We start from the raw sequence: 27,876 nt of genomic DNA on the forward strand, positions 1-27,876 counted from the left end.
TGCTAACTTGAAGTTAATGTAACTTTATGTAGTTCTTTTATTTTTGCGTAAATAGGAAAATGCGATTATTTTCAAATAGCAAATGGCAAAGTATTTAGTGTGCGCGAGGGTATTTACCACAGTTCATTGACGGAACACTAATCCCTTAGATATTTAGTTCCGATCTCTCGTGTTTCCTTCAGGAAATAATATCTCGAGACACTCTTCACCAGCTGATTACAGTAGTGCGGACGTGTACATGAAGTCCTTTTAATATTATTTTTCTGCTGTAATTTTTAGTCGGATTTCATTCATTCTTGTTTATTATAAAGACAGCTTTACAACTAGAGCAATGACCACCGTTGAGGAACTAAAGCTGCGAATCCGCGAGTTAGAAAATGAATTAATCAAGTCAAAGCAGAAGCAAAGTGATGCTGAAAATCATCTCAGACCAAAGATTGAGCAAATGAGTGCGGAAGTCATAGATTCAAATCCATACAGGTAAGCAGTTTGATCATACAAGTTTTTTGCTACTTTATAGTGATTTTCACTGACCATATGGTTTAAACAGTTCATTTAATTTCACATTTCATTGTCTTGCAGTCGTCTGATGGCTCTGAAACGAATGGGTATAGTGCAGGACTATGAGGTAGACATGTTTCTTGTACTTGGATGAGATGTTTAGTGTGTTAAATGCGTAAGCGCGTGCAGAAGATCAATATCCATCTGCTGTCATTCACAGAAAATCCGCTCGTATGCTGTAGCAGTTGTGGGAGTCGGAGGGGTGGGGAGTGTCACCGCAGAAATGCTCACCAGATGTGGCATTGGTAAGGTAATGGACTTTTCTCATAATTTCCTCAATATGGGTTTAGATTTTAAAGAGTATAACCTCAAACTAAGGCATTTAGGAAGCGTGCTGTTATAATTTTTATGGCTGCACATACTGTATGTAGGTTTTGGCCAATATAGATGTGATGGCACATAAGTCTGCAAAAGCTGCAAACCTCATTTTCTCCAGTAGCGATACTGCATGCATCTTTGTGCATATAAAACATGCTGCATTGCTCAGATCCTCTGTATCTAATGTGTAGTGCCGGTTGTAGCACCGGAGAGAAGCCAATAGCATAACCCCCAGAGACATACCTCGACTCTGCAGTAACAGACTGTCATGCCTTATTCTGCTGTGTCTGTGATTTTTCCTGCTGCAGTTACTGCTGTTTGACTATGATAAGGTGGAGCTGGCCAACATGAACCGCCTCTTCTTTCAGCCACACCAGGCAGGACTTAGTAAAGTCCAAGCCGCTGAACACACACTTAGGTGAGCGAGCAAAGTAATTTAATATCTTGGGTGTTACTGAGATAAAGAGAATAATATTCAGCTGGTTATGCCATCTCAACATTCAGGTGTTTATATAATTGCAAGTGCATTTGGTGTCACAAAGTAAAAAAAAAAATGGTTTTAATAATGTGGTACTCATTGTCATGGATGTTACAGATGTTACAGGCCATAACAATAAAATATTTTCTGTAAGAAGTGTCTTACATAGCTGAAAATCATGATTTTTTGTCCTGTTAGTCAGTGTCAATTCTGTTACTGTCAAACTTTGTTGCCATAGTAGAGTAACTGTGTGTGCGTGTGTATGACTGCCAGCTTTGTTACATTATGTCAACACTGTTACTCTGGCTCGGTAACGGAGTTTGACAGTAAGAGAATTGACTTATTTGGACAGTTAATGTCATTTTTGTCATGTACAGTTAGTCATGGTAGTTCATGGAGCATTAATTAATGTTAACAGTTACAAAGCTTGATTTTATAAATGTTTTATAATTTTAGAAATGAACTAAAATTAATAAAGGTTGTAGGAGTATTTTTCATTGTTAGTTCATGTTATCTAATGCATTAACTAATTGTTAACAAATACAACCTTATTGTAAAGTGTTATCTTGAACCATTATGTAAATTACAAACTACAGTAAAATGTTTATTTACCTTCGCTTGTATTGTGTTTTAATACACAGGTACATTAATCCAGATGTTGCATTCGAAACCCACAATTACAACATCACCACGATGGACAACTTCACACATTTCATGGACCGCATAAGGTTTTATTCTAAGCATGTCTTTTGTCATCAGTTTTTTTGGGAGGGAGTGGGGGTTTTGTTTTGTATTAATGATAAAAATGAGATTTGCTCATGTTTCTATGTGTTGTGTTTTCAGTCATGGTGGTCTTGAGGAGGGGAAGCCTGTAGATTTGGTGCTGAGTTGTGTTGATAACTTTGAAGCTCGGATGGCCATTAACACAGTGAGTTTTAGCAGACAAATAATGATAGTCATCTTTGATGTTCGCAATATCTTTTACATTTGACAAGTGCTTTTTTAACTTTTTTAAACAGGCATGTAATGAGTTGGGTCAGATCTGGATGGAGTCGGGTGTCAGTGAGAATGCCGTTTCTGGACATATTCAGCTCATTATACCTGGAGAAACTGCCTGTTTTGCTGTACGTTTCCTATATTTAGAGATCTGTAACTAGATATAATACATGCATGGCTTGTCAAAATATAAATGCAGGCATCTTCCACCTGGGCAGGGCTTCCATATTGCCACCTGTCTTGATAAAACAATTTTCTATGCATTAAAATAGTTGTGGGAGGTCTGAATAAGCTTGCTTTCTTGTGCGGCAGTGTGCTCCTCCCCTCGTGGTGGCTGCGAATATTGATGAGAAGACATTAAAGAGAGAGGGAGTTTGTGCGGCAAGTCTACCCACCACAATGGGAGTGGTCGCTGGACTTCTTGTACAGAATGTCCTCAAGTAAGAGATGATCGGAGTAACTACTACCCAGAATACATCACAGTCCTTATACTTTAGGGGGTTAAAGTTACTTAAAAAATAAGTTTGTTATCCTGCTATTATATCATTTGATCAATCTGATGTATTACCTACATGTATATAAAATGTTGTAGTATTGCACAAAAGCCACTAGATGGCAAAGTAAATCCTTTTAAACTGTGCTGTCTGTTTTGCAGGTATCTGCTGGGCTTTGGTACAGTGAGTTATTACCTAGGCTATAATGCCATGCAGGACTTCTTTCCCAGCATGGCAATGAAAGCCAACCCACAGTGTGATGACAGACACTGTAGACGACAACAGGAGGAATTCAAGGTGACACCCATACAAATGCAAAAAATATAAACATATGCATCCGCTAGTATTATTGTAATAGGTTAGTGATACTGTGATTCACTGATTAGCAGTTATTTTATTAAAAAAATAACACAACATACACGTTTCTAAACAACCATCATCAACAAATCTTTTTACAAATTTTTAGATAAAAGAGGCAGAGCGTCCAAAACAGGAAGTGGTACAGGAAGAAGAGGAAGTGGTACACGAGGATAACGAATGGGGTGAGGATCCCACACAATCGATTACTCATTCATAAAACACGAGTCTTTATAACTTTTACTAAGTTTTGATGTCATTCTTACAGGCATTGAGGTGGTGTCAGAGGTCTCAGAGGCGGAGCTTCAGGCTGCATCAGGACCGGTACCAGATCTACCAGAGGGAATTACTGTAGCCTACACTATACCTGAAAAAGTATGACCTAATTTATAATTCATCTTATGAGTCATTGAGATGTTGTTTGTTAGAAAAGACAATCCAGATCTTTGTCATCTCTGTACAGATGAATAAACTGTAGTCAAATCCTTTTCCTATTTTAATCATGAAAAACACCTGCAACCACAGTGACAGACAGACAGTAAATAAACATCTGTTTCTGAGTATTACCAGATAAATAACAACCATCTTGCTGTTGTGTAAACACAACTATTGTGTCGTCATATATCATGAAACATTTACCCTCTTTCCCCGCAGCAGGATGGAGAATCGGGGGAAACGGTGGAGGAAACGGATCAGAGCCTGGAGGAGCTCATGGCTCAGATGAGGAAGATGTAGAGAGAAATAAACTTAAATCTCAACCCATAAACTCTTTCACAGACCCGACATACCCATGATATTTTGAGCTTACAAAACAAACTACTATTACTTATTATTTTGTACTCGTGTACATGTATTATCAGAGGTGTTATACAAAACAAGATCTCTTATAGTTTTTGATTGTCTATCCAAAACCATCTGGAATGCTCTTCAGTATAAAGGTTTCAGTTAGAAACATTGTCATGGACAGATTAATAATAATTTTCTGAATGGTTATTTATTATTAACTGTGCAGTTAGCAAGAAATGCAAGTGACCAATTATGTTGACACACTTATATATGTTAACAGTCATCTGTAAGGGCTTACAGACACCCAGATTGTTTTCAATCAAAGCATTTTCACACATTTCATCAACTTGTTAATGACTACTGTATAGAATGATGTAATGCTTATTTGAATAAATTTATTACGGTTACATTACATTTATCTCTACCTGTGTTTAAAATGATGATGAACTTTTATTGAGGTAAAGATAATGTATCTTAACAGGTTGTCTTACTACTGAGATACGCCCTGGCACACGTTAACTGTTTATTATTGTAATGAAAGTTTAAAAGCATCTAGAAAGAATAATCACTTATAATTCCTCGAACCAGTTCAAAAATAATTGTAATGTAGGCACCCTAGAAGATACACTCACCTAAAGGATTATTAGGAACACCATACTAATACTGTGTTTGACCCCTTTCGCCTTTGGAACTGCCATGTCATGTTAGAGAAACCAATTTGAAATGATTCGAGCTTTGTGACATGGTGCATTATCCTGCTGGAAGTAGCCATCAGAGGATGGGTACATGCATGGTGGTCATAAAGGGATGGACATGGTCAGAAACAATGCTCAGGTAGGCCGTGGCATTTAAACGATGCCCAATGGGCACTAAGGGGCCTAAAGTGTGTCAAGAAAACATCCCCCACCCCATTACCCCCCCACCACCAGCATGTACAGTGGTAACAAGGCATGATGGATCAATGTTCTCATTCTGTTTACGCCAAATTCTGAATCTACCATCTGAATGTCTCAACAGAAATCGAGATTCATCAGACCAGACAACAGACAACTTCTGTTGTTGTAGCCCATTCGCCTCAAGGTTGTGTGTGTTGTGGCTTCTCAAATGCTTTGCTGCATACCTTGGTTGTAACAAGTGGTTATTTCAGTCAAAGTTGCTCTTCTATCAGCTTGAATCAGTCGGCCCATTTTCCTCTGACCTCTAGCATCAACAAGGCATTTTCGCCCACAGGACTGCCGCATACTGAATGTTTTTCCCTTTTCACACCATTCTTTGTTAACCCTAGAAATGGTTGTGCTTGAAAATTTCAGATTTTGAAATACGTCTGGCACCAACAACCATGCCACGCTCAAAATTGCTTAAATCCCCTTTCTTTCCCATTCTGACATTCAGTTTGGAGTTCAGGAAATTGTCTTGACCAGGACCACACCCCTAAATGCATTGAAGCAACTGCCATGTGATTGGTTGATTAGATAATTGCATTAATGAGAAATTGAACAGGTGTTCCTAATAATCCTTTAGGTGAGTGTATGTTTTATGCATTATATACATTCAGGAACATGAGACTTTGGTATTTCCCCTGTGTTACAGTTACATAGTTTCATATCCATTTATCATAAATAGACTAGGGCATACTTAGATTAAATGTATTACAAAAACGTGAAATTCAAACAAAAATTATACTCTTTTTAAACAAATATTGATTTATATCACATTGTACACTAAACAATGACAGCATGTATTACAATGACAATGTATTTATTGCACATGAAACGCGGTGACAATCCGAAAACGATACACTGCATGGTTAAATGTGACACTTTTCTTTGCAACTTGTGCATTTCTGTTAAAAGATAAAATGAAGACATGTCACAACAGGAAGCAGGTCATGGGTCAAAGGAAGCCTGCATAGTTAAACTGCAAAATATCACATATTTTACAATGTGCATAAAGGCAGGTGAATATTCAGTCACACAATGGTAGAATCCCATATAGCATTCATGAAATGATGGAAACCTCAATTTTTAACACTGCTACTTTAAGGGTAATACTGACATTATAAAATAATAAAATAAATATACTTCTGAATTAACTAACTAATATTTGTTTTATTTAGGACTGGGCATAGATTAATCTAGACTAATCTCATACAAAATAAGAGTAATTTTTTGCATAATAAATGAGTTTGTAATGGGTGTAAATATTATGTATATTTAAACACACACACATACATGTATATACATTTAAGAAATGTTTTATTTAAATATCGTTTTTTATTTATATATAATTTAAAATATATAAAAATATAAATAAATAAATATATAAATATATATATATATATATATATATATATATATATATATATATATATATATATATATATATATATATATATATATATATATATATATATATATATATATATATATATATATACACATGTAAATGTTTCTTAAATACATACATGATTGTGTGTGTATTTATATATACATAATAATTACACACAGCACAAACACATATGTTATGCAAAAAATTACTTTTATTTTGTATGAGATTAATCTATGCCCAGCTCTAGTTTTATTATATTGTTTATATATGTTATAAAAGCGGTTTCCCAGACAGGGCTTAAGCCTAATCTGAGACTAAAATGCATATTTGAGCTGTCTTAACTGAAAACATCTTGCACTTAATGTCGTTAAGATATCGTGCCATTGTTTTGTTTTAAGATGCACATCGGAAATATTTATTGTAAGGTATGTTTATAAAAACAACCTGAATGTCCTAATATATCAAAGGCCTATTCCTGGATTAATCTAAACCCTGTCCGGGAAACTGCCCTATGTTTTAATGAAATATATGTATTTATTTATTTAGCATTTATTAGAAGATCAACCAACTATCAATTTAACTAACAGTGATAAAAAGATATACTCAAAAATTGTATACAAAGCAAATACATAGAAAATACAAGTTCAAATACTTCTGCATCATATAACACTGTCTTGTTCATCACTAAAAAACACAACACAGTTTAATTTTGCAGGATGGTGGCCCAACAAGAGCTGGGTTTGATACCATTGCTATAGTATAGAGTGCTGTGTTACAAAGAGAACCCTTTTTATTAACACATTTTAATGCATAAATACTTGATTTGTACTGTAAAGTACCGTAAAAATTAATACTCATGATCTGGCTGTCTTTCATGATGCATATTTGATTGATCTGTGCACAAATCCTTTCACTGAGACAATGAAGTATCGTATTGAATATGGCAAATAGAGCTGATGTAAATTAGGAAATGTTGAAAAGGTCAAGTGTCACCTTGAAGTATGAGGCAGAGCAGGGGGTTGTATGCTAAACGCATCACCGCTGGATGAGTGACGCGAGGGGGCTTTCCCACAAACCAGGGAAGGCTCCGCCTCCTTTATCTCCATGGCTCGCTTGTACAATTCTGCAGCATTCTCAAAATCTCCCTCTTCATAACTGAGAATGAAAACAAAGATGGATCGTGTAGAAGAAAAAATTTCATCTATTAAATCACTGTGTTTGAGAGGTTTAAGGGTTAATTGGTTTTCCTGGTCTATAGTAATATAACAGACGAGTCTAACCTGAGCACAGCCAGGTTTTTAAGGGTCTCTCCAACACGAGGGTGCAGTCGGCCGAGACTGTCCTCGTACACCTTCAGCGCTCGCTCGTATAGAGGCAGAGCATCACTGTGCTGCTTCTGCAAAACATAAACACACATCCAATCGTGCACAAATCACATGTTTTATAATCCACAGCTTGGTAAGACTTGAGAAATGCAGTATTGAAAGTTTCTCACCAATTGGCAGTAAAGAACAGCTAGGTTAACCAGAGCTGTGGCCACACTGGGGTGTTTGGGTCCAAAGCTTTTTTCTCTGATGTCAAGAGCTAGTTCATAAAGAGGAACTGCCCTTTTCAGCTTTCCCTATTACACGAACACACAGACATGCATGCGATCAAAAAGAGACATTTTTTACCAATGCAAAAATGAAATGTACTAAAGATAAACATTACACAATCACACCAACACTCGAGCTTAGATAATCTGCAGTGCTATTTCCTGCAATATCTCACCCTGCGCTTGTAAAGCATGGCCAAGTGTTTGAGGGTATAGGCAAGAGACGGATGGTCAGGCGCCAGGGCTCTTTTGCGAATGTCGAGGGATTTTTCGTACAGCTCCTCCGCTTTGTCGTACTCTTTCCTCTCACTGTGCAGCGCGGCCAGGTTGTTCAGAGACTGGGCACAGTCAGGGTGATCCGCTCCCAGCACACGTTGACGCATTTCCAGCGATCGCGTCAGGAACACTTTTGCGGCACTGGGCAAAACAAACATGTAAATATACGCACTGTATAACTAGAAAATCAAAAAAGAGCATATATAAAATAATGGCAGTTTAATATAACTTTTAAAAAAAACAGATTTAAAGGTGTAATGTGCATTTTCACACTGCAAAAAATGAGTGTCTTGCATATTTTTATTGAAAACAAGACAAAAATACTATCTAAAAATTCTTAAATTAAGATGTATTTTCTTTATGACCAAAATGACCTAGGAAAATAAGTCTAGTTTTTATACAAAAAATATAAACTTTAGGTAAATTAGTGCTTAAAACAAGCAAAAAAATCTGCCAATGGAATAAGAAAAATTTTCTTGAAATAACTTTTTTTCATAAACACTTAATTCAAGAAAAACTATTTTATTCCATTGGCTTGTTTTAAGCACAAATTTGCTTACATTTTTTGTCTAAAAACTAGACTTATTTTCCTAGGTCATTTTGCTCATCAAGAAAATACATCTTAATTTAAGATTTGTTAGATATTTTTACTAAAAACAAGACAATAATATTAATTAAGAAAGTCATTTATTGCAGTGTAAGCAGCATCATCTAGTGGTGAGATTGCGAATTGCAACCAACCTCAATTTCGAAACGCATAGTGAAGCTACGGTAGCTGCTACAGGACAAACATGTCGTCGTCTGAGAGAACGTAGCGACGAAACATGCTCTATAGAACGGTTTGTCCGTTTAGGGCTACTGTACAAACATGGCAGTGACTTCCATGTCAGGAGACCAGTGATGTGTGTGGATAAAAATGGCTCATTCTTAGGTAACAAAAACAATACAGTTCATTATGTAAGGTCTTTATACATCACTGATAATATAGTTATGTAGATTTTATTGCATTTCTCTCAAGACATCATACTAAAAGTTACACATTGCACCTTTAAGTGCAATTAATGTATTTTTATTTATTGTAGAATCAATTAAATTTCTAAGTTATTGATGTGCCGCCATATTTAAATTTACTGTGCACATCTCTACATTAGTATGGATATATAATGTATTGATCACTAAATAAGCTAAAAATATTGTTATCTCTCACAAACATATTGATTACTTTAATAATGGATAAATATGTTTTTTAGAGGTTTACCATGTTGGCTAAAATGATAACATGACCATATATTGATATTAAATTATTTGTTTGTGTTTAACTAAAAACAAATGGGTGATTCTCATGAATTTAGACTTATGAGGTGTCATGAAACATTTTGATAAAAAAGTAAATAAGTAAGAGTATCAAAATAAGAAGCATACAGTTACAAACATCTCTTCTTGTACTATTTTTAACATGATCTCAAATGACATCATACAAATAAATTTTGTTGTTTTATCCACGTTTAAGGGGAAAATTTTCATTACCGCAACGTGTCCATGACTGGATTTTGGTTCTTTGACATGGAAATATTTATAATTAAAAAAATCTAAAAAATTAAAAGCTTCAGTGCATGTTATACTATAAACATTTACAGTAAAGAAACATGTGGTATTTGGTGATTATTGGTAAATGTATTGGCAATAATAAAGAATATAAATGTGTCCAAGAAAAATTTTCTCATCCTCTGCAACAAATTTCGATCATTTTTTAAGCCCTTAAGGAACTAACATTAAAAAAAAAATTGTTGGAAGGGACATAATTGACTCTGACACTCAGTTCTCTCCAGATAAAAGTTAAAATTTTGTTTGTCAAAGTAACTAGACAACTTGAGTTTGTAAATGCATATATTTAATGTAATATCATGTTGCGGTAATGATCATTTTTATAATGATAATCTAAAAAATTTAAATTATTTTATAGGAAATATTTTTTAAATCCTCTAAAAATAATGGTTATAGTAAGTTCAGACCTTAATCTTAAATGTGCAAAAAAATAGGCTCCGATGGCTTTTAAAAAAAATTATGCTGGACACCTTTTGAAGTCTGGATTTCGTAAGGATCTCCCAAGTACCTTTGGGATGGCATGAAATCGAGTAAATTATGAGAAAATTTCTTTTAAATGGTTCTTTTAAATGGTTTGCTTCAGCTACAACATTCTCAGCTTCCTCCTGCCCATATATGGACTGCTCTGCTCTATGTGCAAAATGACTAACAGGCAGAATGTGCATCAAAGTATTTTCATGCACTAAAAAATGACTTAAAAAACTGGTAACTTGCAGTCCGGGCGGTCACATGTATAGGTGTCATATTTCAGACATTTTTATAATAATTTCCCACAGTATCTTAAGTAATGGATACTGCTATGTCCAGTATAAAATGAAGTTACTCACTCGAGGTTGTTCTGCAGGTAATAAAGCACTCCGAGTTCATTTAGAGTCTTGGCACAATCTGCTGAGTCTTTACCAAGTGTCAGTTCCTCTAACTGCAGTGCTCGGCGTTTTAAAATAGCAAAACCATACTAGAAAGAAGAGAAGATACACAAATATGCTGGGAAACATTTCTTTCACACATAGGATTAGTCACTCTGATGACAGACACATACAGTAGTGGCCAAAAGTTATGTCCAACTTTGAACAATGAGCATCTTTGCTATTTATTCAAATATTTTTTTTTACCAAATATGCAATAAAATCATTGTATGCATGTCGCATTGGTGTGTTTGGTGAGTATAATAAAGTGCCTCTTTAAGAATAATTTAAAGAGGCTTGCAAAAAAACTACATACAACAAAGTTTGTAAAGACAAAGGACAATAACTACAAAATATTACCACGAAAAAGGAACAATATTGTATTATAAACAATAGATCAAACTGTAATCAGTGTATGCTATATTACCTGTGAGTTTTTTGTTTTTTATGCATTTCTTGTAAGCTATGGAATAAAAATCGAATAAAACCCAAATTCTCTTTCTTTATTCTGAATTATTTTGAAATGAAAGTTTAGTCTTTTGTCCATTTTGTACCACACACCTTATATATTTTGATGGTTTAATCTAACCTGAAGGGGTATTAAAAGCAAATATTGTAAAAATGTTCCCCTCTGGACATCACTTTGGACCACTACTCTATGTGCATGCGTCCCCGTAATTATATTATTTTTCTTGACCTCACCATGTGGCCCTTCTGGCGTGCCGTTTTCTGTCTGATTTTGACGGATCTCTTTCTTAACTTCTCAGCCTGTTCATACCTGTCATCCAAACAGAAATACAAAAACAGATTTTTCTTAAAGTTTAATGACACAGTCACTGAAAATAATGAAATATTTTTTTCCTTTTTAATCACCAAGTATATCATAAATAAGTAAATAACAATAAAAAACTGATTTTGAAACAATGTCATGATCTCTGAGATATGTGTGTTTGAGCTTGAAATGGAGAAAAAGTGCTGTACTTGTTTTGTTTCTGGTAGAGGAGTGAAAGTGAATCTAGTTCTCTAGCCACGGTGCTGTGTTCGGGTCCATAGGCATTTTCACAGATCTCCAAAGCTTGTTTGTACAACTGCTCTGCATTTCCGAATTTCCTCCAGTGAACGTAGACGCCCGCCAGCTGATGTAAGGACTGTGCCACGCTCGGGTGGTCTGGGTCCAGTGCCGTCTCACGAATCTCTAAGGAACGCTGCAAAGGGGCCACCGCCTTTAAACGACACATGGATGTGTGTTACACAAGATTTGACATGGACTAAAGATGATAATCAAATCTGCTCTCGGTTCACACCTGGCTGAGCAATCCCAGATCTTTAAGGAAGCGTCCCAATGTTTCATAGAGGTTGGCCAGTTGACTCATGCTCTGTTCGCTTTCACAGGTCTTCTCAAACTCCTTTAAAGAGTCAAAATACTCTGTGGCCATGGAGCACTTGTCCTTACCGACAAACTGCCAGTATGCAAGAAGCTCTGAAAAGTGACCCCTATGAAAAACAGGAAGTTGTTACCTGAGATGTGCTCATCTTCACACATGAAGTAAAAACCGCAGGGCAGGAAGATGAGATTGTACCTTTTGTAGAGATTCTGGGACACAAATAAATTAAGCAGACTCATCTGGAGCTTAACCCTGTCTTCCTGTTGCTGCAGTAACCACGGTAACTCATCCGCAACACGCCATGTGACTCTGTCTTGACTGAACATACATGAACACAACATGGACATAATGTACTAATAATAATGATAATGTCTGTCGTTCATTATAAAATAAACCTTTTAACCCTTTAATAACTTAATAAATAAATACACTGAACAACCCTGGTCTTGTTGAACAAAAACGATTATTTAAAGGTATTTGGTTGTGTTACTACAGTCAAGAAAAAAAACACTTATTGGTATGTAGCTTATGTCAGTGATAGGTTATGAACATGTAGTAAAATACACAATGTAAGTCAAGAGTAGATGTTCTTACTCCAGTTGTCGACTAAAGAACTGAATAAGTCTCTCTCTGTAAGATCCACAGTGTCGACCCTCATCCATAAACTCCTGGTTGACCGCTTCACAAGCCTGGAAAATTTATACCAATTATACCACTTCTATATAATACCACATATGTGATGTTAATTTCAATCTTTGACATAACCATTCTCAGTTGATTTTAAAGGGGACATTTCACAAGACTTTTTAAGATGTCAAATAAATCTTTGTTGTCCCCAGAGTATGTATGTGATGTTTCAGCTCAAAATACCATATAGATTGTTTATTATAACATGTTAAAATTTCCACTTTGTAGGTGTGAGCAAAAATGTGCCGTTTTTGGGTGTGTCCTTTAAAATGCAAATGAGTTGATCTCTGCACTAAATGGCAGTGCTGTGGTTGGATAGTGCAGATTAAGAGGCGGTGTTATCCCCTTCTGACATCACAAGGAGAGCCAAATTTCAATTACCTATTTTTTCACATGCTTGCGGAGAATGGGTTATCAAAACTAAGATACTGGGTTGATCTTTTTCACATTTCTAGGTTGATAGAAGCACTGGGGACCCAGGTATAACATTAAAACATGAAAAAATCTGATTTTCATGATATATTTTCTTTAAGGTTATTTTTCACAGAATGTTAACAGATGATTTTATGTAGAAAACAGAAAATCATCAAAAAATTACCTGGGTTGCTGGGTTTTTTACAGACTGGGTAAAATATGACCACAAAACCAATATGTCTTAAGCAGCACGGGTATAGAAGCAATAGCCAAAAGTACATTGTATGTATCAAAATTACGGATTTTTCTTTTCTTTTATTAGGATATTATTTAAAGATCATGTTCCATGAAGATATTTTGTTAATTTCCTTCCATAAATATACCAAAATTTTATTAAGCAGTCGCTAAGGACTTCATTTGGACAAATTTAAAGGCAATTTTCTCAATATTTAGATTTTTTGCACTTTCAGATTCCAGATTTTCAAATAGTTGTATCACTGCCAAATATTGTCCTTAAAAACCATACATCCAGGGTAACATTTAAGGGCCCACATTATGCAAATCCACTTTTACAAGGTGTTTGGACACAAATATGTGTTGGAAGTAGGGATACTTAACGATTAATCGTGATTAATCTTTAGCAGAATAAAAGTTTTTTTTTTTTACATCATATATGTGTGTGAACTGTGTATAATTACTTTGTATAAATAAATTTACACACATGCATGTATATGTTTTAGAAATGTTTACATGTGTATATACATTTGTATATTTATGTATAATTTATATGACATATAAATATAAATACTTAATATATACATTTTTTTTTCTTAAAATTATACATGAATGTGTTCATATTTATATATATACATATTTATTATACACAGTTTACACACATATGTGATGTAAACAAAAACTTTTATTCTGCTAACGATTAATCGCGATTATTTGTTTAGCATCCCTAGTTGGAAGTGTGTGAACACAACAACCATACAATGAAAAAATCCACCCTCTCATTCTTTTTTAATCCTCTTTAAACCAAATCAGTCTCATTAGACATGCTATTTTTATTTTCTTGTTAATGTGATGTCACACTGATAAAGCTCCGCCCACATCCACTGACTTACTGGATAATTTGACCAAAAGCTTTTCTAAAGGCGTTTGCAGCACGTTTAGCGCTAATGCGGCTAAAAATCCCATATTGTATTCAAAGGACTATTTTTTAACCGAAAGCAGTAGCTCATTTGCATTTAAAAGGTACACACATGAAAACAGCGCTTTTTTGCTCCTGTCCAATTTCAACCAAGTTTCAACTTTCATTTACTCCAGTTTTAGATATTACTATCATGAAATGATCATTTTAAAGGATTTTTATCAGTCTTGTATAACAAAGTCATAACACACAAACCCACACACCTGTTGATGCTGAAAGCGGATGAGACCGCAGGCATAAGTAATTATGAGCAGCCTCTGCAGACTGTGGAGCATTGAGGTGAGCATGGAAAAACTCAGGTCTGAGAACAGCTCCAGTGCCTCAGATTCGCTGACACCATTGTGACTAGCGCACAGTAAGCACAGTAACTGCACACAGACAAATATAAACAAACATACACTCATTAAATGGTTAAAAATGTTTTTGGAGTGATGTTTTGTGTCAATGATAAGGTCACCTCTCTCAAGATGTGCTTTTCCTGATCTGTGCTCAGTGAGTCCAGCACCACCTTCAGGCTCAATCTGTACAGCGACACTGTATCGTGACACGACACACAATGCTGCAGAGTCCTTTCCAATGTCCAGGAGGATCTGGAGCTGACGCACATAAAAAAAAGTTAATTTACCCATTTACTTTGGTCTAACCCACAGATCAAATAGATCCACTTACTGTGTTATGAGTCTGGCCAACAGTGAGATATAGAGAGCATTGCAGGTTGCAGCTGAACGACAGTGTCTCTCCAACTTCTTTTCCTGTTTTACACCAGGAGAGATAGGAACTCACCATAAACATACAGTCGGTACATTAAAACCATGTCCAGAGACTGACATCAGTGCTCACCTGGTCTTTGGTTAGTTTTATATCCATGTCTGCACACTCTGTACTGATGACACTCTTCACCTCTCTGGGGTTAAGTGGGTCGAGGTGCAGCGTGGGCCACAATCTGAATGATTCAAAGTTGAACAGGATTGATGTTTGTGATGTAGTAGTGATTGTAAAGTGACAACTTTAAATCTCGGTCACACACCTCCATGCTTGTGGGCAGGTTTCCACGTTAACTGAGACCAGCACCCTCACGTTCGCAGGAAGTGGATCGATCAGCCACTTCATGTGACGCTCTGCATTCTGGTAAAATATAAAGGGAACCATGCTGATGCAAGCTAGTGAACAAATCTATTCATAAATAAATGGAATTACTAAGAAATAGGTGAAAAACAGACATGTGGGAATCTAGATGAGGTACAGAGATCCCAAAACATGAATACAGACCACATTAAAAAGGATATTTATATTAGGAAGTGATACCTGTATTTGGTCAATAGAGTCGATGATGATTATGATGTTGCCATGGTGACGCGCAGACAGTCGTTCTAACCACCGTGGGAATTCCTCAAGGATTTTAGAGGGGTCCATCGAGAGACCAGATATAGACCAGAAATGCTGGAGTAGCTACAGGGGACATAGATTTTAATATATTAACAGTATGATAAAGACATATTAGGATTAAAAAGTAACTCAGGAGTCAGAAATATTAAGTCAAAGAATGAAATCATTGTGCTATCAATGAGTGAAATATACACAGTAAAACTCCCAGTGTTAAATTAACACTGCTGGGAGCATATATGGTCCCACTCTACAGAGTGTTAAATTTACACTGAAGCAGTGTTAAAGTTAATGAGTTAATGAAGTGATGATTAAGACATTAATGGTGAACACCTGCTGGTCATTCCGTGTCAAATTAACTAAATTTTAGAATTGTTCCTGTCTCTAAGTTTTTATTTTTATTTTCTGGAGAAAGTAATACTAAAATGATGAAAAAGGTCAAAATAATAAATGCAATAGATATATAAAAACTGCAGTGTGTATATATGAGTCTATCTTACAGAGTTTTAAAAAGTTACACTGAAGCAGAGTAAAAAGCTGCAATCTTTAACTTTTGCCTCTCTATCATCATCTCTGCTTGAAACCTAAAATTACAACTTGCTTGTAGAGTTATTTTGTAGAGGATGATAAGTTTAACTTCTAAACAACTGTTGTCAGAAAAAAATAAAAGTGCTCAACTATTCCAGCATCCACACATGTGATTTAGTAGACAAATCTTCTTTCTGATACGATGTAATCACAAGTCAAATGGATATTTATCACAAAAATTATCACAATAAATCTCCAGTTTGTGTTTTAGATTCATTTGAAGTCACCATTATTGTGATTAGTGTTTCCTTTAGTTAGGTGTTTGTCCCTTGACCTTCACTAAACTAATTCTCCACTATTAGCAATTGCAACAGCGTTTCAATAAAAGCACTTGTTCATTGCTTGATGTTGAAAAAAAGTCCTATCAGTTCATCTAAAATTGCTTATTTAAAAACATTGATATATGATAAGAGAAAGGTAAAGAAAAAAGCATAAAAAATGTTTCTCTGTGCAAGTGACAAAGTTTTGGATAAGGGTGCTTTGATTCTATAGTTTTTTTTTTTGGTTCAGAGAGACTTCATGACTTCTGATACAAATCTCAACAATGGTGACAGTTAATGGTAAGAAAGTTGCACAATTGTGTCATGTTGCAATGCATGATGGGATTTATGAATGAGTTTTCTACAATCCTGGTACCCAGCATGCATTGCGGCATGAAGCTTTGTTGTTTATTGTCACCATGATTGAGTTTTATAGGGTGATTGTTGATGTCTCAGTGTGTCTGATTAACACCACAGATTAGATCACCACACCCAAGACTTTGGAATGAGTTGCCCTCATCTATCCGATTAGCTCCCTCTGTGTTCACTTTTAAGTCAAGATTAAAAACCTATCTGTTTGATAAAGCTTTTATTTCTGGTTGAAGGACTGTGTTTTACCATGATTTAACTTATAGTTTTATTTTATTTTAAATTATTTTAAATATTGATTATGGTTCTTTTTAGTTTTTAAATATGGACTTTAAACTTTTATTTTTAATCTTACTGTGCAAATGTGCTGTATGTTTCTATGTAAAGCACATTGGTCAACCATGTGTTGTGAAAATGGTGCTATACAAATAAAATTGACATTGACATTGACATAGATTTGGGTAAAAAAATTAACTCTTAAGGGTATGGATTTACAGCACAGGAACATCACAGGTTTGACAAAACATAAAATTTTAACTTACATTTAGTGATATTTTTTAGTTTGAGATCAGTGAATCACAATATTTAACAAACTACTGTAGCATATCAACAGTTTATAACTTCATCTGTGTCACCTCCCTCTGCTCCAACAAATGTGTTTATTAAACACAACAAACAAAAGAAGTCCAACTCTAATCTTCAAGACCCAAGTGCCCAACTAATGGAAACACTAATCGGGACAATGGTGACTCACTTTATTAACCAGAAATACAGCTGTTGTATAGAGATTAAACTTATCATCCATGTAACTCTACAAGCAAGTTGTAACTTTAAGTTTCAAACAGAGATGATGATAGAGAGGCAAAAGTGAAAGATTGCAGCTTTTTACTCTGCTTCAGTGTAACTTTTTAAAACTCTGTAAGATAGACTCATATATACACACAGCAGTTTTTATATATCTATTGCATTTAATATTTTGACCTTTTTCATCATTTTAGTATTACTTTCTCCAGAAAAAGAAAATAAAAACTTAGAGACAGGAACAATTCTAAAATGAAGTTGATTTGACACAGAATGACCAGCAGGTGTTCACCATTAATGTCTTAATCATCACTTCATTATCTCATTAACTTTAACACTGATTCAGTGTAAATTTAACACACTGTAGAGTGGGACCATATATGCTCCCAGCAGTGTTAATTTAACACTGGGAGTTTTACTGTGTAATTTTGATGCTCATTAGATGATAAGACTTCAGCTTAGATTTCACAAACAGGGTCACATATGGCATAAGCCAGTGTTTTTCTACAGTATATGTAACGAATAATTGACGATGGGCCATTGAATTATAAGAAAATAATGCACACCCTAGGTGCAATGCGGCACGAGTCAATTATTCCTCTTATACCACGGATACCACAAACATTGCTCTGGTGCCTATTTTAAGATATTTGAAAAGTTAGGTGTGCGGTTTACAGAAAAATAATCAACACCCATAGAACATTTCTCAGCCAATCAGAATGCAGCATTCAACAGACCCATGGAATAAGTCTATATTACCTTCACTGTGAGGCGTTTAATAATAAGCACTGGATCTGCACTGGTAGAGAGAGGACGTCCAGTGAAGTGATAGAGAGTCAGGGTGTTGGGAGAGTGTTTCTGCTGTAACTCTATCCTGTAAAATAATACAGTATTTTAAGTATTAAGTCTTAAAGTAAATAATTATTGTGTAATAAATTGAAAGTTAAAAGGACATTCAATGATATTACACAGCGCCTGAAAGTAGTCCCCTTGGTAACTTTAGATAGCAGGGGACTATTTTCGAGCACCTGCAGCCATGTTACGGCAGTAAAGTCCTTGATTATTACGCCAGAATAAGGCTAGTTCCTTGCCATATGGGCCTAGAAAATCGCAACTTTTAATTTTCCGTCTGTTTTATTACACGAAGTAACTACAGTCAAGTTTTAGCGCGATGCTAATGGTCTAATCAGATTCAATGGATTATGCTAAGCTATGCTAAAAGTGGTACCGCCAGACCCGGAGATCAGCTGAATGGATTCCAAAACAGTAAAAATCAAATGTTTAACTCTAGGGGAGCTGGAAAATGAGCATATTTTCACAAAAAGTGGAGTGTTCCTTTAAGATTACCATTTAGCAAGCAAAAGCGATTTGCCTGATCCGGGCGCGCCGGACACCAGCAGTGGTGGCGTGGGTGGAGGAGCGGCGACCATATCATTGAGTCGGTCAACGTACTGCAGAAAGAACCAAAAGAATTTACCTTTGTCAGATCCAAAATTTTACGAATTTATATTAAAATTTAAGTTTAATCCCACACATAAACAAAACAATGACATATACAGAGGTAGCAATCATTATGAATTAAAGGGATAATTCACCCCAAAATTTTAATTTTGTCATCATTTACTCCAAATCTGTATAAATGCAGAGTTTCTGCAGATTTCACCAAGTCTAATTTAAAGGACAAGTTCGGTATTTTACACTTAAAGCCCTGTTTTCAGATTGTTTATGATGAAATAGAACGGTTTTGACTGAAATTTGGACATATGATGCTGGCCCGAGAATTTTCGGTTTCTGTTGTATCAGCCCCCACCTCTACAATGGGTTTATAGGTGCACTGGAACAATTCTTCCTAAAATGCATTAAACTTTCGTTTACAAAGACTTGAAACTCACCGAGTGGTCAGGGGTGTTCACTGATATGCTCACACAAAAATCGCTGCAAAAGATGTTTCCAACAGCTGTTTTACTATTTGTTGTAAACTTGTGGACCTATTTTTCCAAACTCCTCACACCCGTATATTCTTACGCTGAGAACTTGAATAATAAACACTCCAGCCCAGTTGGTGGCGATAATCCACCTGTGCCAATTGCAAGAATACAAACAACTTCTTTGTAAACGAAAGTTTAATGCATTTTAGGAAGGATTGTTCCAGTGCACCTATTCAGCCATTGTAGAGGTGGTGGCTGATACAACAAACACTCGAAAATCGTATGCCAGCATCATATGTCCAAATTTCAGTCAAAACCGTTCTATTTCATCATAAACAATCTGAAAACAGAGCTTTAAGTGTAAAATACCGAACTTGTTGTCATTTAAGACTTTTTAAGACCTTTTTAAGACCATAATGAATGAAATTAAAGACCTATATCACAACAATAAAGTGCAATTTTATAGTCCAGTATGCATGCATCCATGTGTTTTTAGAACCTTTTATCTTTCATGACAAAAAACTAGATGTATTTTCTAGGGGTGTGACAAGACACTTGCTCCGCAAGATGAAGCGAGATTGGGTTCACGAGAATTAGATCAGACAAGATTTTAACACTTTGCTGATATTTTTTCACCTCAAACCTTATACAAAGTTTTAAAGGGGCCATGGCATGAAAATCTGACTTTTTCCATGTTTAAGTGCTATGATTGGGTCCCCAGTGCTTCTTTCAACCTAGAAAATGTGAAAAAAAACAACCCAGTAACTTAGTTTTGGTAAACCATTCTCTACAAACAGGAAAAATAGGTTGTTGAAATTTGGCTCTCCTTATGATGTCAGAAGGAGCTCTCATTATAATAATACCACCCCTTATTCTGCACTATCCAACCACAGCAGTGCCATTTAGTGCAGAGAAAAGCACAATTTTAATTGCAACAAACCACCATCATTGTGATCAGTGTTTGAATTTAATCAACTCATTTGCATTTTAAAGGACACACCCAAAACGGCAAATTTTTGCACACACCTGCAAAGTGGCAAGTTTAACATGCTATAATAAATTATTTATATAGTATTTTGAGCTAAAACTTCACATATGTGCTCTGGGGACACCAAAGATTTATTTGACATCTTAAAATCTTGTGCCATGGCCCCTTTAAACGTCATACGAAGTTTTAAGAAATCCCCAATGATAAAATATATGAAAAAAATTGCATTTTAATGAACTAAAATCACATTATTTTAAAATGTTTTAACCAATCTAGGGGTTACACTAATAAGGGCCTTTATTATATATATCTATGGTGGAGCCAAACGTTGATCGGATGATTGATGGAGCAGAAACCACGGTGCTTAAAACTGCTGATGCAGATGTTTATCATGTCGTGGTGCTGTTTACGGCTACTGCTGTAGGCACAACAGATCTGAGAGATGATGGGAGTTTTCGACAGGTTTCTGCAGCGGCTTTATGTGCCACTAAAACTTTGATGCCCACTGTTCCAAGTTTTAAAACTTTCTTGCAAAATAAACGGACCCCATACGCTAACTGGTCTTTACCACGAAGCAAAATCAGGCTTAAGTAACCAGCTTTCATTAAATTTTCACTTCCCCATAGCTAAAACTCACTCTTTTCTCCATTTGCTTATACCGGGTCCACGCACTTTAGCAAACTCCCCGCAAACTTGTGCTTTAGTACAGTGGTTGTCAAACTGGGGGCCGGGGAGATGGTGCCAGGGGGGCCCCAGTTTTATGAAATTTTATCAAATAAATTAATTTATAATGAATTCTGTGTAATTAAACCTAAAAAATAAGGCTACTAACCAAAAGTACAAATTTTTGGTATAATTTAATGTTTTTTTTATTAAAATGTTGAGTTTTAGAACAGTTTTTTTGTCACAAATTTTCTTTGGGGGTTGCGAAGGAATGAACCGTACACAAGGGAGGCCACACGCTGAAAAAGTTTGGGAACCACTGCTTTAGTAGATTCCACCTATTCAGTTTTGCCTGACACATGTATAAAACAATTACAATCTTCTTGGCGGTGTTGGTTGGACAAGACATTTTGATGCTAATTAAGGTCTTATTTTCATACTACAGAATTTAAGACTTGTTAAGGATCCGCGGACACCCTGAAATGTTTTTTGTTCTGCTAAACAAAAAGTAAAATATTTGTTATTAAGCAGGAAACACATCGACTTCCATAGTAGAACAAAATATTACTATGAAAGTCAATGGTGCCCAAAAACGGTTTGGTTACAAACATGGCTCAGCATATCTTCCTTTGTGTTCAGCAGAACAAATACATTTATACAGGTCTGTAACAACATGAGGGTGAATAAATGATGACAGACTTTTCATTTTTGGGTGAACTATCCCTTTAAGGTCCCCTAATGCAGACATCATGCTGTACATTAAGGTATCATTGGGAATACTTGAGAGATACTTTTTGGAAGCTGAATTTGGCCGCAGCACCGCAGGTCTGCTGAAACGCCTCAATCTGCTCTTGTTCATCATGAAGATCCCACAGTACATCACCAGAGTCTTCCTCCTCCCTCTCCTCGATCGCCCCAGTCTCTTCAAACTCCACCCCCAACAACTCCTGAGAACACCAAGAGACTATCAGTTTTTTTTTGTAACTTCAGCTGCTTTCAAAACCACATATGCAAAACAAGACTAACTTAGAGTGAGAGTTTTTTAATAGTTTCAAATAGTTAAACAAATGTTCACACCTTGAACAATTTTCTTCCTTTGTGGTTTCTATTTGTGTACCTGTTTGATGATTCTTTCTAGCTGAGAGAAGATCAGAGCAGCTCCTTCCTCTGTGGACCCAGAATGATCTACCACCTGCAGAAAACAAGAAAGGAAGTCAACCTCAACAAAACTGTGGCTATTTACATTACACAGGAAATATTGCGGCACTTAAGTCACACACAAGATAGTATGAGAGCTCTTTTGATGATACCTTAAGCTTGGCACTTTTGTCAGCCTTGTTCACTTTTTCCAGCAGTTCTCTGGTGGCTGGACTGAGGGTGGACACCTCCTCCTTTTCGCCTTTTCTGTCTCCTGTTCGCAAATACAGCAAAAGAGGACGAGAGTCTTGGGTCTTCACAAAGGCTTCCTCCACATCCTCTATAACACAACTAAAGCAGCAAAAGGAGAAAATACACAAGGTTAATGTCAATGCTGATGTGAGCGAATGTGAATGTGAAACTCAAAAACAAACCTGGACACTGAAGACTTGAGCAGCAGCACACACACAGAGCTCCTCTCGATCTCCTGTCTACGTTCAGTCAGATACAGAAGACCATTCTCCTCAGGAAACAACACGTTCAGATAGAAATGCCCTAAACCTTCACAGAACCTCTGTAGCTTTAAAGAGTGAGTCTGAAAAAGAGTCACAATATTTATTGACATTTATGTACTGAAGGAAATGTAGTGCTTTCCAGTGCAAACATCAAGGCTGTTAAGCTAAGACGTTGTGGGAGGTTGCCAGGGCATCAATATGTAGTTATTTGGTTTCAAGGTGGTTTTATTGTGTTGTTTTGTGGTTTCAAGGATATTCTGGATAGTTACTAGGATTGGCAGTTAGATGTCAGTCCAAAAATCCACCCTTCAGGGTTCCCATTCGAAGCCAAATGTCGAAGACAAATTCCCTGACTTTTCTTTGACTTTCACTGACTAAAAAGCAGAATTTTGTCTGAGATGCTGTGAGCCTGAAAATAAAGTGTACAACGTGAGTTTATAAAAAATAGCTTAAATGCGTGAAATGAATAAACAATGCCTGTAAACTTAAAATCAGTGAAGGCTTGGATCCGGACTTAAAGGATTAGTCCATTTACTTTAAAAAATCCAGATAATTTACTCACCACCATGTTTTCCAAAATGTTGATGTCTTTCTTTGTTCAGTCGAGAAGAAATTATGTTTTTTGAGGAAATATATATAATGGACTTTAATGGACCCCAACACTTAACAGTTTTAATGCAGTTTCAAATTGCAGTTTCAAAGGACTCTAAAAGATCTCAAACAAGGCATAACTTATCTAGTGAAACGATTATCATTTTTGTCAAGAAAAATAAAAAATATGATCTTTTAAAACGCAACTTGTCTTCTTCCTCTGGCTGTGTGACTCACCAGTGGGACCTCACGTAATTGCGTAATGACGTGGAAAGGTCACGTGTTACATATATGAAACGCACATTTGCAGATCATTGTAAACAATAAACTGACACAAAGACATTAATTCGTATCATTCGACATACAACAACTTCGGAACGGTCCTCTTTCTCCACATTTGTAAACACTGGGGCGTAGTTTCGCATCCGTCATCCGTGACCTCTTGACGTATTACGTGATGTCACGCTGGCGCGTCACACAACCAGAGAAAGACAAGTTGTGGTTTAAAAGTGCATTTTTCTTTTTATGGAGAGTGTGTCTATACTTCTTCAGTTTTAGTTGATGGGATTTTTCGGTATTTGTTTTTATCAGTGTAGAATGAGATACAGGCCAAAGGTTAACAGTTTGTGTAAGGGGATTTCCAAAAAGCCTTAGCAGACAGAACTAATATGATACAATATAAAAGAATTTGCTACAATACAACACCTTACAATTAAAAACAATATAATACAAAAAAGCAAGACAACATATTTATTTAGCACATTTTAAGAATAAAATAGAAAGGCAAAAAAGAAAGAATAAGATTGTTTAGAATAAACAATCCCAGATGTTGGGTGGATATGACTCAACAAAAACATATAAAATCAATCACTATTGAGCGGATTCCAGGGCAGGGCTTATTCTTTGAGGTGCCTTGTATCTTTTTATAAGACAAAGACATTTGTGTATATCTGAAATGGCATGATAGTAAATTAAGAGAGAATTTTCATTTTTGTGCCTTAGTTTTTGTCCACGACAGTGCATATTACAAAGGTTTGTGTATACCTGTATAAAGGCCTGTAACTCGGCCCTGGTCTCCTGTGTGTATATGAGGTAGCAGCGGACTGTGTTGCTCCACAGAGCCTGAGACACATGAGGAGACACCTGCAGAAGACTGGACACAGCAGCATCCCAATCATCTGTAATACACGTACATTAACATCAACACATGCACAAGCACACACGCATGAACAACTACACACAAGGGTGCAGACTTACCTCTGCTGACATTAGCAAATGGCCCCTCCACATCTATGAGACTGTGAGCAAACTCTGGACCCCGGTGTGTCTGCTGTAACTGCATCATGCTGCCCATTGACGGCTCACTGCCCAACACACCACCACTCCAGTACTCACACTGAGTGCCTGCAGCTGAAGAAGTATGCTTTATGTTATGGATGATAAACACAATGTGACAGACTATGTTATAAATAGCTCATTGAAATTTAGCTCCCTTTGTGATGTCAGAAGGGGTATGGAATCGTATACTATAATAATACTGCCCCTTAATCTGCACTATCCAACCCCAGCACTGCCATTTAGTGCAATGATGTGCATTTTAAAGGACACACCCAAAGCGGCACATTTTTGCTCACACCTACAAAATTGGCATAAAATTATAAACATGTTATAATAAATTTGCCCTAGAGGTCATCTTACCTCTTTCTTTCCAAATTGAAAATTGAGTCATTGTAAAAATACACTTTATAAAGTTTCCTACAATACAGGTGTGGACATGCAGAATGAAACGGCTCCAGGAATTTAAATGGTTCTAATGGTTTCATTACAATAAGAACATATAAAAAAAATATGACAGCAGATGGTCCGTGTCTTTTAAGTGGTGCATGCTAAGTAAGCACTTTAATTATCACTTTAATTATTGCACATAAATGCCATATAAAGTGGACAAGGGACCTACTGGTGACAGTGGTCCGGTTGTCATCTGAATCCGAGTCTGCTGGATCATAAATCTGGATGCCCTGAGCTTGCAGCTGCTGAAGCTTTGACTCCAGATCTCGTTTTGCTCGCAGCAAATCCTGAATTTCCTTCTCCTTCGTCTCCCGGAATATCTGCCAGTTGGGGGATTTTGGATGGGAATACAACATGCAATGACAACAGATGAAGAAACTAGGGAAAAATTACGCAGTCAAGTTTAAACTAGAAAATTAAAAGGCTGAAGAGATACTGTAAGCACCTACTGTAAGGCGTTTTAAAGAGCCGGGAAAGATTTGGGATGTTGCAAGGCAAGAAATTTTGTCAGTGCTTTATAATCATGTGAAAAAGAAACAGAAACAGGAGAAGATTGACACCTTAAACTGTCGTTTGACCTTGTCTCTGTCATGTTCAAAGGTAGCTGCTCTCTCCATGGCTTGATACTTTGCCTCCAGGGCACTTTCTTTCTCTCTGAGAATCTTCTGGTAGGTCTTCTGAAGAGCCTGACAACAAGAGACAAAAAAACATTTGAGATCTGAATGTTACTAACCATTATTAACCGTTTTGCAGCAACAAGAACCGAGTAGTGGTGATGCCCAAAGTCGGAGATCAATAAAAAGACCCTAAAAGATCTGATTTTCTTAGTATATCTTTCAAACCTGCAGCTCAGCACGCAATCTCTTGTTCTCCTCATCCAGCTTGGCTTCTTTCTTCTGCATTGAGGTGATCTCATTGTTCTTGCTGACCCTGAAGATCTCGTAGTCTTTTCTCAGGCGCTCATACTCAGCAGCGTACTCCAGTTCCACCGATCCAGTGGATTTGAAGCTGGCGCCGATAACACGAGGGCCACGCCGGAACGAACTACGCAACAGTCGAGCCTTTGGTTTCACCTCCACTGGTATCTCACACGCTTCCCCGCCCTCACCGCCGTATGCATCCTCAATCACCTCACCAGGGCTCACCAGAGAGGATGCGGTACCCATGGCAACAGCCGAGGGATGCCAATGGGAGACCTATCTGATAGGCCACTCACACAATCCCAAAATGCACATTGATGATTCAACTGGAAACAGAAAACACAATCACTTAAGTGCTTTTTTATGGACAGCACACGGCAATAGCCAAATAAGCCAAATTAATTTCTTAGGTAGTAAGCTCATAATGTCATATGTAAGCAGTTGACCATTATTATTATTTAATATATGTATAAACATAGTGGTTAGATAACTAACTTGTAAGACTAATCCAGGTAGTTTATGCAACAGGTCACAGCACTACTTACTTATACATTGTTACTCACCTTCAATATGTCATGACGTCATTACAAAACGTATTTCACAAAACTGCACAAGCAAACTCTGTAAGCACAAAGGAAAATTTATGGGTGGGATTTCAGACCCCCACCGTCAGTAAATTCCTACACCGTTCTTGAGAACCAGAAAGTGTTTATATGTACAGTAGTTATGGTATAATAATAATAACATTGTACTGTCTGACCAACAAGTTAATTTTGATTTATTTGACATCTGTTTTCGGGTTAGCGCACTGCTCAATACGTTTTTAATCACACATTTCCGACTCTCGTTGATAACTGAACATTTAATATATATACAGTAATATAATGCACAAGTATTACCTTAATCTTTGACGGTGAACCTTGCAGACATCCTGGAGATTCAGATAAATCTCACTAGAGTTCAGAAAATTAAACTCCACCCTACTAAAAAAATTAAGGGGGTGAAGGTCGATGCACTTGGAGGGATATGACCGCGATTTTCAGACTCTTAAAACATGTCAATAATTAACGCGTTCATTGGATTTATTGTCACATCTAACTTCATAGAGTAATGTAAACAAATCACAGAGATGCGCATGTTTTCTCTCCACCGTCTTCCTGACAACCCGCGTTACTAGGCACGCCTTCTTCTACGGGTCCACACTGAGGCCAAAAGTAACCTGAGGCTTTTTCGGTTTTGATTTAAGCAACATAGCACTGTCCAAAAGCCACACTTGACTTTTTAATTTTTATTACGCAAGACAAAACAACATAAAAAAAATACAAAAAATGTTTTATAAAAAGCATATTATGCAAACTTATGCTAATTTATACAGTCTTTTAGTAGGCTACGCATGAAGTCTTCAGCTGAATTCTTAAAATATAAAAAAGATTTTTCTTTGAACATTTACATTCAATGTAAAACAGAGAAATTGTAATAAATCTATTATAAAATTTACATAAATGAAAATCGTCTGAGTGTCATAAAACTTTTGGCTAATACAGAAGT

The 27,876-nt window shown here is 36.3% G+C and overlaps 2 protein-coding genes across 3 annotated transcripts; one reads left to right on the forward strand and one right to left on the reverse strand.

Moving 5' to 3' along the window:
- Nucleotides 1-184: 184 nt before the first annotated feature.
- uba5 (ubiquitin-like modifier activating enzyme 5) lies at nucleotides 185-4,404 on the forward strand. Its single transcript, XM_065294901.1, has 12 exons — nucleotides 185-480; nucleotides 583-628; nucleotides 722-811; nucleotides 1,188-1,297; nucleotides 1,999-2,085; nucleotides 2,201-2,285; nucleotides 2,377-2,481; nucleotides 2,666-2,793; nucleotides 3,009-3,144; nucleotides 3,314-3,389; nucleotides 3,473-3,579; nucleotides 3,859-4,404. The coding sequence occupies exons 1-12, from the start codon at nucleotides 332-334 to the stop codon at nucleotides 3,937-3,939; spliced, it is 1,200 nt and encodes a 399-aa protein (XP_065150973.1). The 5' UTR covers nucleotides 185-331; the 3' UTR covers nucleotides 3,940-4,404.
- A 2,027-nt stretch (nucleotides 4,405-6,431) lies between these two features.
- On the reverse strand, nucleotides 6,432-27,512 carry nphp3 (nephronophthisis 3). Of its 2 annotated transcripts, XM_065294903.2 has the most exons (29): nucleotides 27,228-27,512; nucleotides 26,892-26,949; nucleotides 26,251-26,654; nucleotides 25,969-26,094; nucleotides 25,578-25,728; nucleotides 24,878-25,030; nucleotides 24,665-24,798; nucleotides 22,949-23,109; nucleotides 22,688-22,865; nucleotides 22,495-22,569; nucleotides 22,169-22,324; nucleotides 19,146-19,249; nucleotides 18,558-18,672; nucleotides 15,703-15,846; nucleotides 15,425-15,522; nucleotides 15,238-15,340; nucleotides 15,067-15,149; nucleotides 14,855-14,993; nucleotides 14,601-14,765; nucleotides 12,678-12,772; nucleotides 12,279-12,401; nucleotides 12,003-12,192; nucleotides 11,680-11,921; nucleotides 11,401-11,476; nucleotides 10,621-10,748; nucleotides 8,089-8,329; nucleotides 7,814-7,939; nucleotides 7,599-7,714; nucleotides 6,432-7,473 (listed from the first exon to the last, which is right to left on the reverse strand). In XM_065294903.2, the coding sequence occupies exons 3-29, from the start codon at nucleotides 26,572-26,574 to the stop codon at nucleotides 7,308-7,310; spliced, it is 3,912 nt and encodes a 1,303-aa protein (XP_065150975.1). In that variant the 5' UTR covers nucleotides 26,575-26,654; nucleotides 26,892-26,949; nucleotides 27,228-27,512; the 3' UTR covers nucleotides 6,432-7,307. The 2 variants fall into 2 exon arrangements, with proteins under 2 accessions (XP_065150975.1, XP_065150976.1); XM_065294904.2 differs by lacking the exons at nucleotides 26,251-26,654; nucleotides 26,892-26,949; nucleotides 27,228-27,512 and having other exon boundaries at nucleotides 6,433-7,473; nucleotides 25,858-26,094.
- Nucleotides 27,513-27,876: the final 364 nt, after the last annotated feature.

The sequence above is a fragment of the Paramisgurnus dabryanus genome, chromosome 22 (assembly GCF_030506205.2).
Source record: "Paramisgurnus dabryanus chromosome 22, PD_genome_1.1, whole genome shotgun sequence".
NCBI lineage: Eukaryota > Metazoa > Chordata > Actinopteri > Cypriniformes > Cobitidae > Paramisgurnus > Paramisgurnus dabryanus.

What these genes read in the sequence shown, in the direction of transcription:
- nphp3 (XM_065294903.2), bottom strand. Translation starts at nt 26,574, where the DNA reads ATGGGTACCGCATCCTCTCTGGTGAGCCCTGGTGAGGTGATTGAGGAT. An exon ending in AGGTCAAACGACAGTTTAAG is followed by an intron (nt 25,729 to 25,968) that starts GTGTCAATCTTC and finishes CCCAACTGGCAG; the next exon opens with ATATTCCGGGAGACGAAGGA. An exon ending in TTGGCCAGACTCATAACACA is followed by an intron (nt 14,994 to 15,066) that starts GTAAGTGGATCT and finishes TATGTGCGTCAG; the next exon opens with CTCCAGATCCTCCTGGACAT.
- uba5 (XM_065294901.1), top strand. Translation starts at nt 332, where the DNA reads ATGACCACCGTTGAGGAACTAAAGCTGCGAATCCGCGAGTTAGAAAAT. An exon ending in ATAGATTCAAATCCATACAG is followed by an intron (nt 481 to 582) that starts GTAAGCAGTTTG and finishes ATTGTCTTGCAG; the next exon opens with TCGTCTGATGGCTCTGAAAC. An exon ending in GCCGCTGAACACACACTTAG is followed by an intron (nt 1,298 to 1,998) that starts GTGAGCGAGCAA and finishes TTTAATACACAG; the next exon opens with GTACATTAATCCAGATGTTG.